Below are 16,483 nucleotides of genomic sequence, written 5' to 3'. Positions count from 1 at the left end.
AGTGTTGCAACATGGCTTAACTCATTTAATGGTGGCCTCTGAGGCCAGAACAGTACAGGAGGAGAGGGAGGGGTTTTGGTGGCCGTAAATTCCAGCAGTGCTGAGTAGCTAGCTGAGTGACCTCAGGCAAGTCACCGCACCGCCCTGAGCCTTCATTTTCAATCCCTGTAAATGGAAACAATAGACCCACTTCGCCCTGTTATGGGAATGAAATGAGCACGTGGAAGCCGAGCGCATCATAAATGCTAGCTATTATTGTTCCTCTGGGCACATAAGCCTCCCCCTAGGGCGCACACAGAGACATGTTCACGCTCCCACGTACACGCGGATGCACAGAGACGTGGGCAGACGCCAGCCAGAGGCGCTCGCCGCGTTTCAGACCCAGGGACCAACGCCGAGGTTCTCCAGGGGTCCTCGCCTTCTCTCCCTTCCTCGCAGCTCTTTATGAATGAACTGCGGTCGCGAGTTTATTTTTTTTATGAATGGAAACCCAAGCCGTGAATGAAGCCGAGAGCCAGCCCCTGCGTTCCGATTGGCTTCCGGGCTGGGAAACTCCGCCCCTCGACTCGGCCGGGCGAGGCTTCTGATTGGCGAGCGTGCCCGGCCCTGGGGTTTCATTCACAAAAGTCAATGAAACAAAGGGAACCGGGGTGGGGGGTAGGGAGTGGGGGTCCTGAGGCCGAGGCGAAGGAAATGCACCAATTGGCGGCTCCCCTGGGCTCACAACTGTCTGCGGAGCCCGGGAAACCAGCCGGTGCGTGGGGGACCCGGGGCCGGGGCTGTCTCACTCCGGCCTAACCCCGCGGCCCTCTCTGCCGGCCTGGGGGCATGCTCCGGACCCTCCCGCCGCTCCAGCACCGACACCCCTGCCTCAGGTGAGGCTGCGGGAGGGGAAGGAGGGAGAGCATCTGATTCCCCGCCTCGCCAACAACACCCACCAACACTCTCACCCACCCGCCTCTGCAGGATTCCAGGGCGGGGGGTGGGAGGTGCTGGGATTCCGGGTTGGAAGGGGCGCCTGAGTTGTGCGCGTGCGAATGGTGCGCGCCTCGCCCGCTCCTCCGCGCGGGCGCGCGCGCACACACACACACACACACACACACACACACACTCACATACACACACGCGTCTTATGTAACCGAGCCGGGGCAGAGCAGGGCTGCAGAAAGCGGCAGGAACCGGGACCCCGGTTCCCGGGAGCAGGTGGGACCATCTTTGGCGCGAGAGGAGTGGTGGCCGCGCACGGCCTGGCGGGCGGAAACCTCCCCCTGGCCGGAGTGAGTCGGAGAAGTTTCGCCGTCGGACCCAGCGCCTCTGGACTGCCCCCTCCCCGCCCCCGCCGCCCCAGATCCCCCACACCGCAGCCCTCCCGGGACGGTGTGCGAACGCAGCCCCCTCCCCCACTCCCAGGTCTCGGCCCCCGCGCGGGGCCCCGGCCTTGCTGCGGGAGGGAGCGGCCGGATGGAGCGGAGGATGAAAGGCGGATACTTGGACCAGCAAGTGCCCTACACCTTCTGCAGCGTGAGCGCCGCGCCCGCCTCCACGCCCGCCCCCGCCCCGCACCCCGCCCCTGCCCGCCCCACAGCCCCCTCCCAGCGGTCCCAGCGGGGTCCCGGGCAGCCGGCCCGTGAATCACCCCGGGACCCCAGCCCCGCCCCCGCCCCCCGACCGAGTGGCCTCCACCCTCGAGTTTGACCGGGGTGACTCGGGGGCATTCTCCCCCTTCTCGCAGAAATCGCCTGGAAATGGGAGCCTGCGCGAATCGCTGATGGTCCCGCAGGGGAAGCTCATGGACCCCGGCTCCCTGCCGCCCCCCGACTCAGAAGGTAAAGAGCCAGTAAGACCACCCGCGACCCGCTCCCATACACATACACACCGGAGGCTGACCCTGGAGCCCCAGCCCGTTTCCCGAAAGAGACTCGCCCTCCAAGGAATTCTGGTTATTCTTGCCAACCCCTACCCCAAGGGAGGTCACGGGCCTCTCTGGGGCTCCTTCTCTTGCACCGCCCCCTCAGCCTCACCTTCTCCATTTCCGCTTTTCACCCCTCAGATCTCTTCCAGGATCTAAGTCACTTCCAGGAGACCTGGCTTGCTGAAGGTGAGTAGTTTTGTGACCTTTTCTATATTTAGGTGTGGGGGGCTCTCTGGCCTCTCTTGTTCTAGCCATGGCCACTTCCTCTCTCCTCTTTCCAACCTCAAGGGGGTCCCGAAGGCCCTCTCTCCTTGTCCCCTGCCTCTCAGCTCTCCCCAGCGCCTTGTGGACACTTACATTGATATTTATTTTCTCTGCCCTGAGCCAGGCTTGTGTAACTAGGCCTGGGGATGAATCAGACCATTGTGTGGGGTATTTGCTTATTTGAATGGAACTTGGCCCCAGGCCCATTTTCCTGGTTGAAATTTTCATTCGCAAGGTCTGTTTAGCAGCAGATACCAGGCAGGCAGAGGTGTGTGTTGGGGTGCTGGGGGGTTGGGGAGAGGGGAGGGATAGGAGGATGCGGAGAAGGAGCAATTATTTTGTTGCCCATCTTCAGGAGTTGCCAAAATATGGATTTCTCACCCCCTTGGTTTCCCTTCTCCCCAACCTCCCAATGCCAAACAATTTACTATCTGAGCCAAAAGAACAACAAAAGTTTAAATAATTCTTTTCTGCTGCATTTTGGCAAGGAGGGCCCAGGACTCCTTCCCCAAATAGCCTTGATTGTCATTCTGATGGCAACTGTCCTCTCTCCCCATCCCTCCTGAATACCTCCCGCCCCCAGGCAAATCCCCCTTCCTGTGTGCTGGGGGGTTAGCTACGAGCTGGCTGGGGTGGGGTTGGTGGCTGGGCCTTGTCTGGGTGAGCAAGTACGTTCTGGGAGTCTTCTGGTTGGATTTGTTGGTGTGTTTTGGAGGGGCCTCAGGGTGTCACTGGTGGGGCCGCAGGTGGAGGCATAATCGTGGTTTAGCAAGTCTCTGAGAGGGAAGGGTTAACACTCACATCTTAGACTCCCTTTATTTCAACAAGAAACCAAAACACTAGGAACCCCATCTTTGGAGGCTTTTCTTTTTCTCAGGATTTCCCCTTCCCTTCACCTGGGAAATTTTCTTTCTTTTTTTTTTTTTAAACAAAAAGCTCAAACCCAACTCCTCAAACCCTCTATAGTCTAGGGTAGAAGGAAAAGGGTAACCCTTGGGGTAAGACTAGCTCTGTCTTGGATACTGTTTTATCTCAAAAATATATACATTGAAAGGATAACTGTTTACCATAGGGAAGTGCTCGGCATTTTGTAGGATTAACGACTGAATGGCTGGGAGGGGTTGGGGGCATTGGGGGGATCTTCCCCAAGTCTGCCAACCCTGCGGCCCGGCTCCCAGGTACAGGCAGCTTCATCCACTCCGCCCGTCCTCCCGCCGGGTTCCGGAGCGAGAGGCTGGAGCTGAAGAGCGCCGAGGTGTCAGTTTCCATGTTCTCTCAAAGACTTCCTTTCCCAACGCCTGATTGCTGTCTAGCTCCCCAGGCTCCCCCACTGCGCTCCCCACGGTGGGCAACCCTGGGGTCCGGGAGCGGGGAGTGTGCTCAGAGGCTGGCTTTTTGGCAGCAGCTGGTCCATTTGTGCCTGGGTTTGGGTTGGCACGGGGAGGAAAATGTTCTCATTTTCTCTCAACCTTGGACGCTCCACCCCTTGGCTGTTAGGGTCTAGAAAGTGTACGTGTGTCTGTATGTGTCGGTGTGGCCGTGTGCTGTGTGTGTGAGTGTGTGTGACATGCTGCTGCCCTGGGAGTCCCTGTACATTTAAATCCAGTGGGTGGGGAGGTGGGGGTGGGGATCGCAAGGCGGAGGAGGTGGTGGTGGTGGTGAGGGGGCTGGGATCGCCTTGGTTCCTTCTCCTGCCTTCGGAGGGAGCGGCTCAGGTTCCCAGCTGGCGATGAGTGGCCAGGCCTGAGGGGGGGATGCTGAGGCCACTCGCTCCTTCTCACTCTCTCTGCGGAGACAGATGCAGCTGCCGGGGCCCTGTCCCCCTGCACTGTCCCAGCACCACCCCAGCCTCCTCTCCTGCCTCTTCCCATCAGGTCAGTGACCCCCGCAGCCCAGGGGAGCTTTGGGGTGGCAGGGAGGGACTAGTGCCTTTGGAAATTTGCCAGTAGTGGGGTACGGCAAGCAGAATGGGGGCCCAAGCTCCCTCCCTCAGCCTGGTTTCTTCCTAGAGACCTGAGAAGCTGGTTCACCCCAATCTGTAGAGAAGCTGTGAGTCCTTGCTGTGTGGGTGGTGCTGTGAAGAATTTGGGGGATTGCTTGGGCTGGAACAGGCGCTGGCAGAGAGATGCAGATGCGGTTGTGGGTGCGGAGTCTGGTGTCCAGTCGTCAGGGTTGAGTGTGAGTGGGGCTTGTAGAGGCAATTCCGACATCTTTGGGGTTGAGGTTTTTCTAGACAGAGGGAGATGAAGTGGGCTAGAAGGGCATGCCTGATTTCAGGGTACCTGTGCTCTGTTGAGAGGCCAGAGAAAGCATCAGGCTGCTGCAGAAAAACCCAGATTCAGGCAGGCTGAGCCCAGGATGCTTCTGTTTATGGTAAAAGACAGTGCTGCTTTTGGCCACGGGTTCCTTTCTGCGCTTCTCAGGAGCCCTGGGGAATCCTCGGGGATGATGACAGTGTGGTCTATTTGGCAAGAAGGAACATTGACTCTGCCTTTGTGCAGGGCTGGAGTTCATAACCTGGGGTCTGCAGGTTCCCAGAGGCTCTGTGGGTAGGTTGCAGGGGTCCTTGAGCCCTCTGATATTTGTGTGAAATTGTTGGGGGTGCAGTATACGCAAAGGTATATGCATTTTTCTAAGAAGAAAATGATCCATGGCTTTTATCAAATTCTCAAAGATGGGTCTGTGCTCCCCCAAAGAATAGGAATCACTGCCCCCGAATCCTCCTCCGAGGACTCCAATCCCCTTGCCCTTTGGCTTTCCGCCTTCATCATGTTTGAGGGTCCAAAAAGAGACGCCCTGTGTGAAGGGTGTGCCTGGAGGGTGTGTTTCACCTGTGTGCTGCCGCAAGCATGGAGTGAAAAGAATTAGGGTGTGTGTGCATCGCAGAACATGTGAATCCGCGTGTGAATCCGTGTGCCCCAGCATGTCTGTGGGGAGCGATGGGGTTAATCCCTTCCCCTAGTCTTTCTTAGCTACAATGCCCTCTTCTACATCCTTCTGTCTCCCACCTTCCAGAAGGCTCCTGGAGACAAATGTTCCCTTCCATAGATAGAGAACTGGTTCCTTCCAGTACAGAGGCTGGGGGTGGGGGGGTGGGTAATGGTGAGAGACAGGGCCGGTAGTGACACAATGGAGCAGAAGATCCCAAGATCTCAGGTACTCCCCTCCCCCAACCTCCCCCAGGGATTCCGTGAGAAGCCCCTTCGCTGCCACCACCACCCCCCACACACACACACACAATTGGACCTTAGGAAGTGGGGGAAACGATGGTGCATGTGTTGTGGAGTTGGCTAAGTTGTGATGGGCTTAGCTACTTGCCTGTTTGCACCTCCCACTTCTTCTGGACCCCAACTTGGACCCCTGAGCTCTTCCTCCTCTAATGACACCCACCCCCCCCACCCCAGTTTGAGGGATGTTCCCTGAAACTCTCTGTTTTTTTCTGGGCATTATGCTGGCTTGGCACTTTTTCCACTCCTTCATCAATCATCTTCCATCTCCCCAGGCAGATAAACTCTCCCCTAGTGCCAGGTTGGAATTGGGGGCAGACTCCTGGCACACTGGCTGAGCAGCCAGAACTCAGCCAAGGCAACAAATAAATAGAGAGAACGGTGTACGCTCAAGACCAAACATGGTAATTAAAAATTCTTCTGCTCTCCAGGAATGTGAGGCTGGGTGCTACTGTTCCTATTTCTATCCTTGTTGACGGTCGCTGGGTGACTGAGGGCCCTGTCCTGCCCCTTTGGGAAAGGGCCAGTGTTTTGGGGAGGGACTGGGGTTCACGGCACAGCTCTTTTTTTTTGCCTCAGCTGATTTCTCCCTGGCTCTGGGAAGAAGATGGTGCCACTGCTTTTGGGGTGTGATCTGTGTGCTGGGGGTGGCCTGCTCTGGGGACTTGCAGGTGGAGATGGGGTTTCTGGTCAAGCCTCCAGGCCTGAGGTGGAAAGAGACATACGATGACCTCTGGGACCCTTTGCTCTCCGTTTGGGGCGTCATGTGAACTGGCCAGTGACGCCAGCAGGAGCTGCCCCCAGCCCATTACCTCGATGGAAACTGGCAGTTAATGAGGCCCCAGGAGGGGGCCCAGAGTACGTCAGCCTCCCCCAAGTTCTGCTCTTCCTCTGCCCTCGGGACCCTCCTTGCCTGGGTAGCAGGGAGGGAAGTGCTGCTCAGCCAGCTTCCATCACCCCATCCCTGCCACCTTGGGGGTGTCACCTGCTTGATGAGCCAGAGGACACAGCAGTGATGAGCTTGAGCCTTGTGTCCCTCCCTTTACCAGTGTTTCTGAAAGGTGCCTATTCTTCAGGGCCACCGGCTCTTGCTGAATATGCAGATGCCTGGGCCTCACCCCAGGCCTGTGGAATGAGACTCTCCAGGGAGGGGGATCGGAGAATCTGTGTTTTTAACAGTACCCAGGTGATTCTTTAATCAGGCCAGCCGGGGAACTGCAGCCTTTGTGCCGTAGTTGGGCTCCTGAAAAGATGTGTGCTGGCTGTGTGGTTTTTGTTTGTTTTTGCCAGGAGGATTTCAGTCCTGATGATTTATTCGATCATTTTAGAATTGCTTTATGCTGACTTTTCATGAGTTTTTCTTTAGCTGCTGGTGGCTCCTGATTCTTAATCCCCTTCACCCCAATTGCTCTGCTAAGAAGGCAACTTCTATGAACTTATATTTAAAAGCATCTGGTATTTGAAGCAAGTGGGTGAAGAATCCTCCCACCAAGCACTTTATCAGAGCCTAAAGGATGTGTCATAAGGAGGGATGCTTTCTCCAGAGAGGACTTGCCTCTAATTTCACCTGGTGCCTGGGAAGGGGGAGACCTCAGAATGAGGGAGGGCCTGGGTCAGTGAAGATCTCTTCTGTCCTTGTTCCCAGGCCCACAGTGCTGGCCCTCAGCAGCGGAGGACAAGGCTGGCACGTTGATGCATATTACTGTGGGTTTACTCCCAGTCAACAAATAGCACCTAGAGTGTCCCCTCCCAGCCATTCCCTGTACTGCGGACTGGATATCCAGAGAGGGACAAAACAGATAAAGCCCTTGCCCTCAAGGAGCTGACTTTCTGGTGGGGGGGAATTGACTGTAAACTCATAAACATAAATTTAATAAGATAAGTTCAGGTGGAGATACAGGCTACGGAAAAAATAAACCAGTAACGTGCTAGAAAGCCAGGAGGGAGCAGTTTGGTTTGGGAGGTCAGAGGGGGCCTCTGAGGAGGGAATGAGTGAGCCAAGACCTCCATGGCCAGTAAAAACCAGACAGGCAGCGATCTGGGGAAGATGGACGACAGAGGGAACTAGTGCAACATGACTGAGGAACAGGAAGGAGCCCAGGGCACTGGAGAGGCAAGAAGGCAGGGGGGGAGGTTGGAGAGGTAAGCGGGGCCAGATCATGGGAGACCTTGGAGGCCAGGCAGAAGAGTTTGGATTTCATTCTAGATGCATCTGGTGGCCACTGGAGGGCTTTAAAGGGAGAGGAGTGATTTGATTTCTGTTTTAAAGAGATCCCTGTGACAGCTCTGTGGAGAATGGACTGTAGGAGGTGAGATGGAAGTAGGGAGTTTCGATAAGAAGCTGGGGCTGAAATCCAAGTCTTGGTGACTTGGCCTGGGGTGAAAGCAGTAGAGGTGGGGTGTGGATTTATATAGGATGGGGGTGTGGAGGTATTCTCCAGCCAGCTTCTTGTCCTCCTTATCCTCACCAGCCATTCTGAACACTCTGGTCACTTGACCCATCGGTTTCCCCATTGTCTAATCTAAAAGCAGTCTGGGAACAAGAGCCCAGTCTCCTTGGGATACAGGTTCTATTGCCTCACTTTAGAGCCATTCTCATCCTGGACTAGCAATAGGAAGTTCTTCTTGGTGTCTACCCTACCCCTCCCAGCTGCAATCTGTCCTTAAGAGAGGAGCAAAAGTGGTCACAGCCACTGGGATCAGGGGCTGGATACCCACCTGAGAATCCTACCTCTGGGGAGGCCAGGATAAGAGTCAGAAATCAGAGTTGGGCTACACAGATCCAAGGCCACGGTTGAGCTGATGTTCTATTTTAGTCTTTCCGTCTAAGCTGCAAACCCAGCTCCACCCATCCTGGCATAGCACCCCCACCCCCACCACCACAACCGAGAATGAAGCATTGTGACCTTCAGGTCTCCCCAGTTCCCCTCCTCCTCTTCTCCTATTGTCATCTTCTTTTCACCTCTCTGGATCCTCCCTCTTTCCTCCATTCCATTTCTTCCAGGCTCTGGCACAACTGTACATCTCAAAATCGCCTGGGAAGATTCTTTAAATGGCAGATCCCTGGCCCTGGCCCTTGTGATTCTAAGTCCATAGGCTCTCACTCCTTGTAACTCCTGCCCATCCCAGATGCTGTGAGGTGTGGGGGAGCTTGTAAACTCTGAGGAGCAGGGCTGTCTTCACTTCAGAAAAATGGAGGGAATAAAGACAAAGCATCTAGGCAAAGACTGTGGAATCTGCTCGGACAGGTTCTGGGAACACGTAGTCTCTGTGTGCCTTCCCTCCAGGGTCTTAGTGGGGCCCAGAGATGGAGGGAACTAGGACCTGGGATTGCCTGGGGTAGGACCTAGTTGCAGTTGTCAGATGGAGACCATTGTCCCCTTCCGGGATAGTGTTAATCTGCTACAATAATTGTGTCCCCAGAGGCTGCCATCCAGGGCCCTCACCCCAGACTCACTTCTGACCTCTCTCTGCAGCTCAGGTACCAGACAGTGATGAGCAGTTTGTTCCTGATTTCCATTCAGAAAACTGTGAGTAGAGGGCCCTGGAGAGAGGGAATGTGGGGGGTGGGAGGGGCAGGAAATGAGTCATAGGGATTGAGAATTACAGAGGTCAACTTGTTCCCTCTTAAAAGGAAAGGGCGAAGGCCAGGGCTCCCCGTTCTTTGGGTTTGAACTCAAAGACTAAAGTAGTAACTGGAAGATGAAGACCTTGGTTCAAATCTGGTGTTGCCTGTCCTCATGACTGTGGCGCAGACACTTCTTCCTTCTGACCCTCCACTTCCTTATCTCTGAAATGAGGCACTTGGACCAGTTCAGCAGGGTCCAGTTCCAGTGTTCTGAGTTGTTTACGTGATTTTGGCCCCCGGGAGACATTTGGCAATGTCCTTAGATGTTTTTGGTTGTCACAACTCGGGGTGGAGGTGCTACTGGCATCTAGTGGGCAGAGGTCAGGGATGCTGCTGAAATCATCCTGTAATGCTCAGGACAGCCCCCCAAAACAAAACACCATCTGGCCCAAATATCAGTAGTGCCACTATTGAGAAACCTGCTTTAATGTAAGACGCTTCGCCCTCAACTTTCTTTACCAATGAAATGAAACAGGGCACAACTACTCGAAAACCACTGGTAACAGAGCAGTCGATGACATGGCGTTTGAGTCAGCTGCAGCAAGCAAGAGTCTTACCCACACTCACCCAGCTTGGGATGAACTCTGCTGCTTAACCTGATGGCTGGAGCCTGAGGACCCAGTAGAGGCCATGGGAAAGGCTAACGTTCTTTACAGATAATTAGGAGCGTGTGTATCATGTTATTCAGCTGACATTCAAGTGGGCTAATAGCCAACCTTAACCAGAAAAAGAAATTCTTTATAGCCTTGAATACAAAAACATTTTCCTCTCTTGGAATTCTCCAGAGCTCCCAGGAAAACCCACAGGCCTTAGGTTGCAGGTGCTCACTTACACGAAGGTGTTTTCCAGGGTTTGGGGTTATATTAAATGTTGAACTTTAGTCTCTTGGGTTGGTATTGTACATCAGTCTGATGCATAAAACTAGACAGGATGTAATTAGCCCAACTATTCTTAAAGCGCCTGACTAGGTATTTCAGAAAACAAACCCAGAGAGGGGACACGGGTGTACCAGGCACCCAGCTGGTCTTCAAAGAGCAGTAGGTGTTGGAAGCCCTGCCTGCCTCTTCCATGACACTCTCTGGCCTTGTTCTGCCACCCCCCTCCTCCCCACAGTAGCTTTTCACAGCCCCACCACCAGGATCAAGAAGGAGCCCCAGAGTCCCCGCACAGACCCGGCCCTGTCCTGCAGCAGGAAGCCGCCACGCCCCTACCACCATGGCGAGCAGTGCCTTTATTCCAGGTGAGCCCCAGCTCGGGCCTGGTGAGTAGGCTGAGGGTGTCAGGAAGAGGGATACACTGTAACTGGCCAGGGGCAGGAGGCGGAGAGGCACCCATGGGCAGCAGTGGTGGTTGAAATGCAAGTCAGACAAACAAAGGATTTCCCGGAGCTCCTGTGAGCAGGAGCCATGCAGCCAAGGAGTTCCTCTGAGTAGTCAGGATGGCCAGCACAACAGGGGGACTGAGGGAGGTGAGTAAAGACCAGGACAGAGTGTGGCTCCACCAGAGGCCAGCTATCCCACCCTGCCCAGTTGCTCTGGAATGGGGAGAGATGTGCTCAAGATAAGACCCAGTTTTAGGACTCGCTCATTTTAGGATGGGGTCTGTGGCTCAGGCCACTCCCTTCCAAGCCCCCTCTATGCTTCCTTCCCTTGTAATCCCTGTGACCCCACTTCCCCAGGGGATAGAGAGTTCAAAGTTGCTCACCTGGCTTCTCTGCCCCCTCCCCCTTGCCCCCCCCATCCCTGACTCCAGTGCCTATGAACCCCCCAGACAAATCGCCATCAAGTCCCCTGCCCCTGGTGCCCCTGGCCAGTTGCCCCTGCAGCCTTTTCCCCGGGCAGAACAACGGACTTTCCTGAGATCCTCTGGCACCTCTCAGCCCCACCCTGGCCATGGGTACCTCGGGGAGCACAGGTAAGAGCCAGGGAAGCCCACCACACCTGTGAGCCCAGGTGTTTCACCACCTGGTCCTCTATCCCTGCATGCTTTCCACCTGCCCACACCACAGAGCCCTGAAGAGGGGGGAGGTAGGAAGGGCTACCGCCCCTCACCCCATACTCCAGAGCACATTCTGCAAGCCCTGGGAGCGGCAGACAAGAAGAGGGGTTAATTTAAGATTCTCTTCTCCTCCCTTTCCTTCCAACCACATCCAGCTCCATCTTCCAGCAGCCCCTGGACATTTGCCACTCCTTCACATCCTCTCAGGGAGGGGGCCGGGAACCCCTCCCGATCCCCTACCAGCACCAGCTGTCGGAGCCCTGTCTGCCCTACCCCCAGCAGAGCTTCAAGCAGGAATACCACGACCCCCTGTACGAGCAGGCAGGCCAGCCGGCCGGGGGTCAAGGTGGGGTCAGTGGGCACAGGTACCCAGGGTCAGGGGTGGTGATCAAACAGGAGCAGACGGACTTCGCCTATGACTCAGGTAAGAGACGTGGCTGGGGAGGGGGCAGAGGTGTGGGAATGCTGGCGGGGGGTGGGGTGGGGTATGGAATCCAAGGAACAGTTCAGTTAAACCCACAATGTCTCCCCACAAATGTTTACCTTCCCATCTGTTTACCAGTTCATATAGTGAACCTACCTACCCATTCACTCTCTTTTTCCCTCAGTAGGTACAAAAGAATGATCATTTTCCAATCAGCAAACTTTTATTCAGATAAAAAGATAATTGAGATGTACCTCTTTGCCCGCAAGTAGCTTGTAGCTTAACAGGAAAGTTAAGGCAGTTATTTCTGTTTAACAGGTGTTTAGGGGTTTAATTACCTACTAAGAGCAGAGTATTGTGCCAGGAGCCTGGGTGTGCAGGAACCGGAGGATACAGAGATGAGTGGGATGTGTCATTGGTCCCTGTCCCCAACGAAGCTTAAAGAGAAACATGAACATGAAACTAGCCAGGTTTAAAGTTCCCAATAGGAACTCAGGGTTAATATGTGGTTTCCACATCCTGTCCCGGCCTCCCTGTTGATGGATGGCCCACCTCCTGGCCAGAGCTGGGTACCGCAAGTCAGGCTGGATGGACGGACTGCTTTCAATTCTAGGTCCACCCAGGTGTTGACAGGAGGGAGGTGCACTGGGCCATGTTCATCTATAGCTGTAGTTCAAAGCCTCAAGGGCAGAGGGCCATTCGCATTTAGGAGGGGCCCATAAGACCCTGTCTTCTTTCCTCCTGGCTTATTTTACAGCGTTACCAGCCCCAAACCTGAGTTTATCTGCAAGCCTGCATTAGAAAAAGTAATTTCAGAAATTAGAGGTAGCTCGGAGCTGGCTAGACCTTTACATGCTCCCTTCTGGCACCCACTGGCTTTCGGGGGAGAGGGGGATGTACCATAATAAACCCCTGGGCTACCCCAGCGAGAGCCGGAAGTGGACTCCTCGCTTCAAACCTAGGGCAGAAGTCGGAACCACGCCTGGCAGTGAGAGGGAGGGGGAGGGAGACGTTTTTGCCACCGACCTTCAAAGGCTGTGGACCGGAGGGGATCATGTTACATGCCCTTGAACTCCTGTTCCTCCCTCCTCGGCTTCCTCTGAATAGAGTCAGGAATTCCATTCACAAAATGGAGGCATGAATGAGCCCACCCGCCCGCCTCCTCCCTGGAGGTGTCGGGTTTCACCATCTCATTCATAGGTGGGAATGGGCGGGAAGGGGTTGGAGCGTGAATGGGTGGCTTCTCACAAGGGACTCTGAGGTGGAGTGGGAAGGTTTCAATCCTATGGAATGGAACGGAATGTACCCTCTGCTGCCAGACCTGAAAAATGCAGCCCGGTGCCCACTACTGCTTCCCCAGATGCATTCAGGAGCCCCTCCCCCCCCCCAACACGGCTGGGAACCTGACCTGCTGGCCGGACATTTGCCCATTCCGAGGGAGTCTTAGGCATGGACACCGAACCCTGTCACCGGAGGTTCATCCCTCCCGCTCCCTCTCAACTCACAGGAAACAGCTGCTCCCTGGAATCCTGGGGCTTGTAGAACAGTGTGCCCAGCCCCAGCTGCTCCCATCCTTGTCCTCTGCCCAAGGCCTCAAGTTGAGGGGTTCAGATCTCACACTCCCTCCGGGTGAACTTCCCCTGGGATTTGGTGGTGGGCAGCGAGCTGGGAAAAGAATAGTAACAGGAATGTGCAGGTTGGCCAGAACTTTGTGAATGTGAAGGGGGCATCCCTGCCCCCCCCAGCCTGCTGCCCCAGCCACTTAAACCAACACCCTTTCTTCCCCCACAGATGTCCCTGGGTGTGCCTCAATGTACCTTCACACAGAGGGTTTCTCTGGGCCCTCTCCAGCTCCAAGCGATGGGGCCATGGGTAAGGCAGCCCCCACTTTCTCCTGCCAAGCCCTCCAATTGGGGGAAGGGGTCCTGTTGGGGAGGGTCTCCCTGGCCAGTTGTCCCTCTGGACTCCCTGGGGGCTTAAATCAATGAATCACCCAAATCTGAGTGAACCCCAACTTCCTCCACAAGGCTATGGCTACGAAAAACCTCTACGACCATTCCCAGATGACGTCTGCGTAGTCCCTGAGAAATTTGAAGGTCAGAGAAGTAACTGTTTGTGGGAGAATCAGGGTCTTATTCATGCCCTCTGTGCCCCCCCCCCCAAGGAATCACATTACATTTCATTGTTAGGAGGAGGGAGGGACCCATGGGAAAGGACCTGGAGGGACCTGTGGGGAGGGGAAGGAGTTGTTTGGGGACCAGAAAGAGCAACCCCCACACCTCCTATATTGTGTGTTTCCAGGAGACATCAAGCAGGAAGGGGCTGGAGCTTTCCGAGAGGGGCCACCCTACCAGCGCCGGGGCGCCTTGCAGCTGTGGCAGTTTCTGGTGGCCTTACTGGATGACCCAACAAATGCCCACTTCATTGCCTGGACGGGCCGAGGGATGGAGTTCAAACTAATTGAGCCTGAGGAGGTGGGCCTCGTGGAATCCCTGCCAACAGCTTTGGGGTCTGGAAATGAGAACCTGGGAAGTGGGGGCACATGTCTGTAGCATCCTCCTTGCTTTACCTAACCTGAATTCTTGCTGAGCCTGGGTCTGTGGGCTGGTGCTTAGTTGCAAGTCCAGCTTAACATTTTGCCCCAAGATTCTTAAAAAGGTTCTCTTTCTCACCTGCTCCCCATTTTTCCTCTGCTGAGCTATTATGTCCTGCCAAAAACATCATTTCTTCTGTCTTCAGGTTGCCAGGCTCTGGGGCATCCAGAAGAACCGGCCAGCCATGAATTATGACAAGCTGAGCCGCTCACTCCGATACTATTATGAAAAAGGCATCATGCAGAAGGTCAGGGGCTAAGGGTCCAGGACAAGAGAAGGTGGGAGACAGTGGCTGTGGGAAGATGATGGAGTGGAGTAGGGTGGAAGGATAGGAGAAGATTCCTCAGCAAATTTGTAAGAGGTGATAATGAACCAGTCATAGGGACGAGAAATTGTGGACAGCCCCAAGGTTCCCCTCTCCCAAAAATTGCTGACCAGTAAATGAAAGGACCAAAACATGGAACCAGCATGGGTGAGAAATGTGCCCCACATCTGCCTAGATTGAGGGAAAGGGCCACCCAACCCCCCATACTGAAGTGGGGGGCTGGCCGGGCTGACCCATCCCCTCTTCTCCTAGGTGGCTGGCGAGCGCTACGTGTACAAGTTTGTGTGTGAGCCCGAGGCCCTCTTCTCTCTGGCTTTCCCCGACAATCAGCGTCCAGCTCTCAAGGCAGAGTTTGACCGGCCAGTCAGTGAGGAAGACACAGTCCCCTTGTCCCACTTGGACGAGAGCCCTGTCTACCTCCCAGAGCTGGCTGGTCCTGCCCAGCCTTTTGGCCCCAAGGGTGGCTACTCCTACTAGCCCCCAGCAGCCACTCCCCTGCACAGGGGGTGCTGCCCTGTGTACATATCGAAGGTTATGCCGTTGGGGAGGTCTCTGGGGCAGATCCACACTGTTCCGTCAGTCACCCTGGCCCAGGCTCCCAGCTGCTCACCAGAGTCAACAGGAGGGAAAAGTGTGGAGAAATGGCAAGTCCAAAGTTGGGAATTCAGACTCCCCTGGGGGTTTCACCTCTGCCTCGGAGGAGCTCAGCTCAGCCTCTTCTTGGGTCCTACTTAAAGGCCTGAGCCCCGCCTCCTGCTCCCTTTCTCCCACCACAGAGAATAAGAGCTTGTTCTATTCTGGGGGTCCGAGGAGCTCCTCCACTATATCCTGGGGTATGGGGGAGGGTGCGCGAAGCTCCCCAGATCTCCCTGAAGGGAGACAAGCCTGGACCCTGCACTCCACTCGAAGCCCCGTCCTGGCCCTGCTCCCCTGGTCAGTAAGGGGTTTTCAGAACCAAGTGGAGGCGCTGGCCACCCAAAGTGCCAACTGTGGCCCTGGAGGGTTCAGGGCCCTGTTTGTCAGTTCTTGGTGCTGTGTTCCCAGAGGCAGGGGGAGACTGGAGAAGGACCTGGAGGGTGGGGGTGAGTGAGGATTAGAACCGTATGGAGGCAGGGAGGGGTGGGGCTCCTGGGGGGCCTTTGCCTGGGTGCAGGCCTGGGATTCAACCTCCACCTCCACATCTGCCAGACCCTAATAAAGGCCCCTGCTTCTCGTGTAATTCTGTGTCATCTTTGCTGCCAAAGGAGACAGACCTGGGGGAAGTCTCAGTCTGGGGCAGATGCCCAGAGTTTGAGGCCTGGCCCCGACACTTCTGGATGGCTTTGGAAAAAGGCAGTTCACCTCTGACTTTGTCTTCCCTCTGAAAAATGGCCCAGTGATCCCCGCTCTTACCCCCTCCCAGGATTACTGTGAGAATCCAGAAATAATGGACAGTGGGTATGTAGTGAGCCGGTCCCTGGGCAGTCTCCCTGCCCAGGGCAGGAGAGGCATGTGGGGCGACAGTGACAGGGCACACTTGGCAGGGTCCCATGCAGGGCTTCCCCAGGCAGGGTCTTGGCCTGAGATTTCTGTGATCAGGGTTGCTCCCCTGACTGTGCTGCCCATGTGTACCCCAAGTGGGTGACCCCTCCTGCCCCAGCTCCAGGCTGCTGTTTTTGTTCACATTGGTGACAAATGTTGGTATGGAAAGGACTGTTCTTAATGGATTTGACGAGAATGAGCTAAAGAAAGGCACCCTGGAGAGAGGGTACAGAGAGAGGCTAGAGCAGGCCCTGGGTTCTGGCCAGTGAAGGAAAAGGAGACCATCTTCAAGGAAAGGGTGAATAGAAAACAGTATAGCTTCTCCTTGTCCAAGTATGGGAGAGATCAGAGACCAGGGACTGAGTTCTCTTGGGCGTGGGTGGGAAAGGGCAGGCCTGGGAAGGTGCTGATACCTGGAGAGAGTCTGAGCAGATATGACAGCAAGATAGCTGAGGCAGTGGGAGGGTGGGAGGGCAGAATAAGCGGTTCTAGACTAGCCCCTCGGTAAACATCTTCCTGGGAAGCAGACTCAGGTGAAAAGAGGCAGCCAAGTCAGAACCATGGCTGTGCTGGGGCCGGGCCAGCCCGAC

The 16,483-nt window shown here is 55.4% G+C and overlaps 1 protein-coding gene and 1 long non-coding RNA gene across 6 annotated transcripts; one reads left to right on the top strand and one right to left on the bottom strand.

The window, feature by feature from the left end:
• Positions 1-746: 746 nt before the first annotated feature.
• Positions 747-15,492, top strand: ETV4 (ETS variant transcription factor 4). Of its 5 annotated transcripts, none has more exons than XM_037808474.1 (13): positions 747-875; positions 1,411-1,521; positions 1,733-1,826; positions 2,051-2,098; positions 8,880-8,933; positions 10,145-10,271; positions 10,802-10,945; positions 11,185-11,453; positions 13,245-13,325; positions 13,481-13,549; positions 13,755-13,927; positions 14,193-14,294; positions 14,625-14,849. In XM_037808474.1, exons 2-13 carry the CDS (start codon positions 1,462-1,464, stop codon positions 14,847-14,849), a joined length of 1,446 nt encoding a protein of 481 aa, XP_037664402.1. In that variant the 5' UTR covers positions 747-875; positions 1,411-1,461. The 5 variants fall into 5 exon arrangements, with proteins under 5 accessions (XP_037664402.1, XP_037664399.1, XP_037664403.1 ...); XM_037808471.1 differs by having other exon boundaries at positions 10,784-10,945; XM_037808472.1 differs by lacking the exon at positions 747-875 and adding an exon at positions 1,155-1,277 and having other exon boundaries at positions 10,784-10,945.
• On the bottom strand, positions 11,710-13,226 carry LOC119513344. Its single transcript, XR_005212603.1, has 3 exons — positions 12,959-13,226; positions 12,480-12,552; positions 11,710-12,245 (listed from the first exon to the last, which is right to left on the bottom strand). It is a non-coding gene; the product is annotated as an uncharacterized LOC119513344 (long non-coding RNA).
• Positions 15,493-16,483: the final 991 nt, after the last annotated feature.

Source organism: Choloepus didactylus, chromosome 18 (assembly GCF_015220235.1).
Source record: "Choloepus didactylus isolate mChoDid1 chromosome 18, mChoDid1.pri, whole genome shotgun sequence".
Taxonomy (NCBI): domain Eukaryota; kingdom Metazoa; phylum Chordata; class Mammalia; order Pilosa; family Megalonychidae; genus Choloepus; species Choloepus didactylus.
This window is presented reverse-complemented; position numbering and strand designations above follow the sequence as displayed.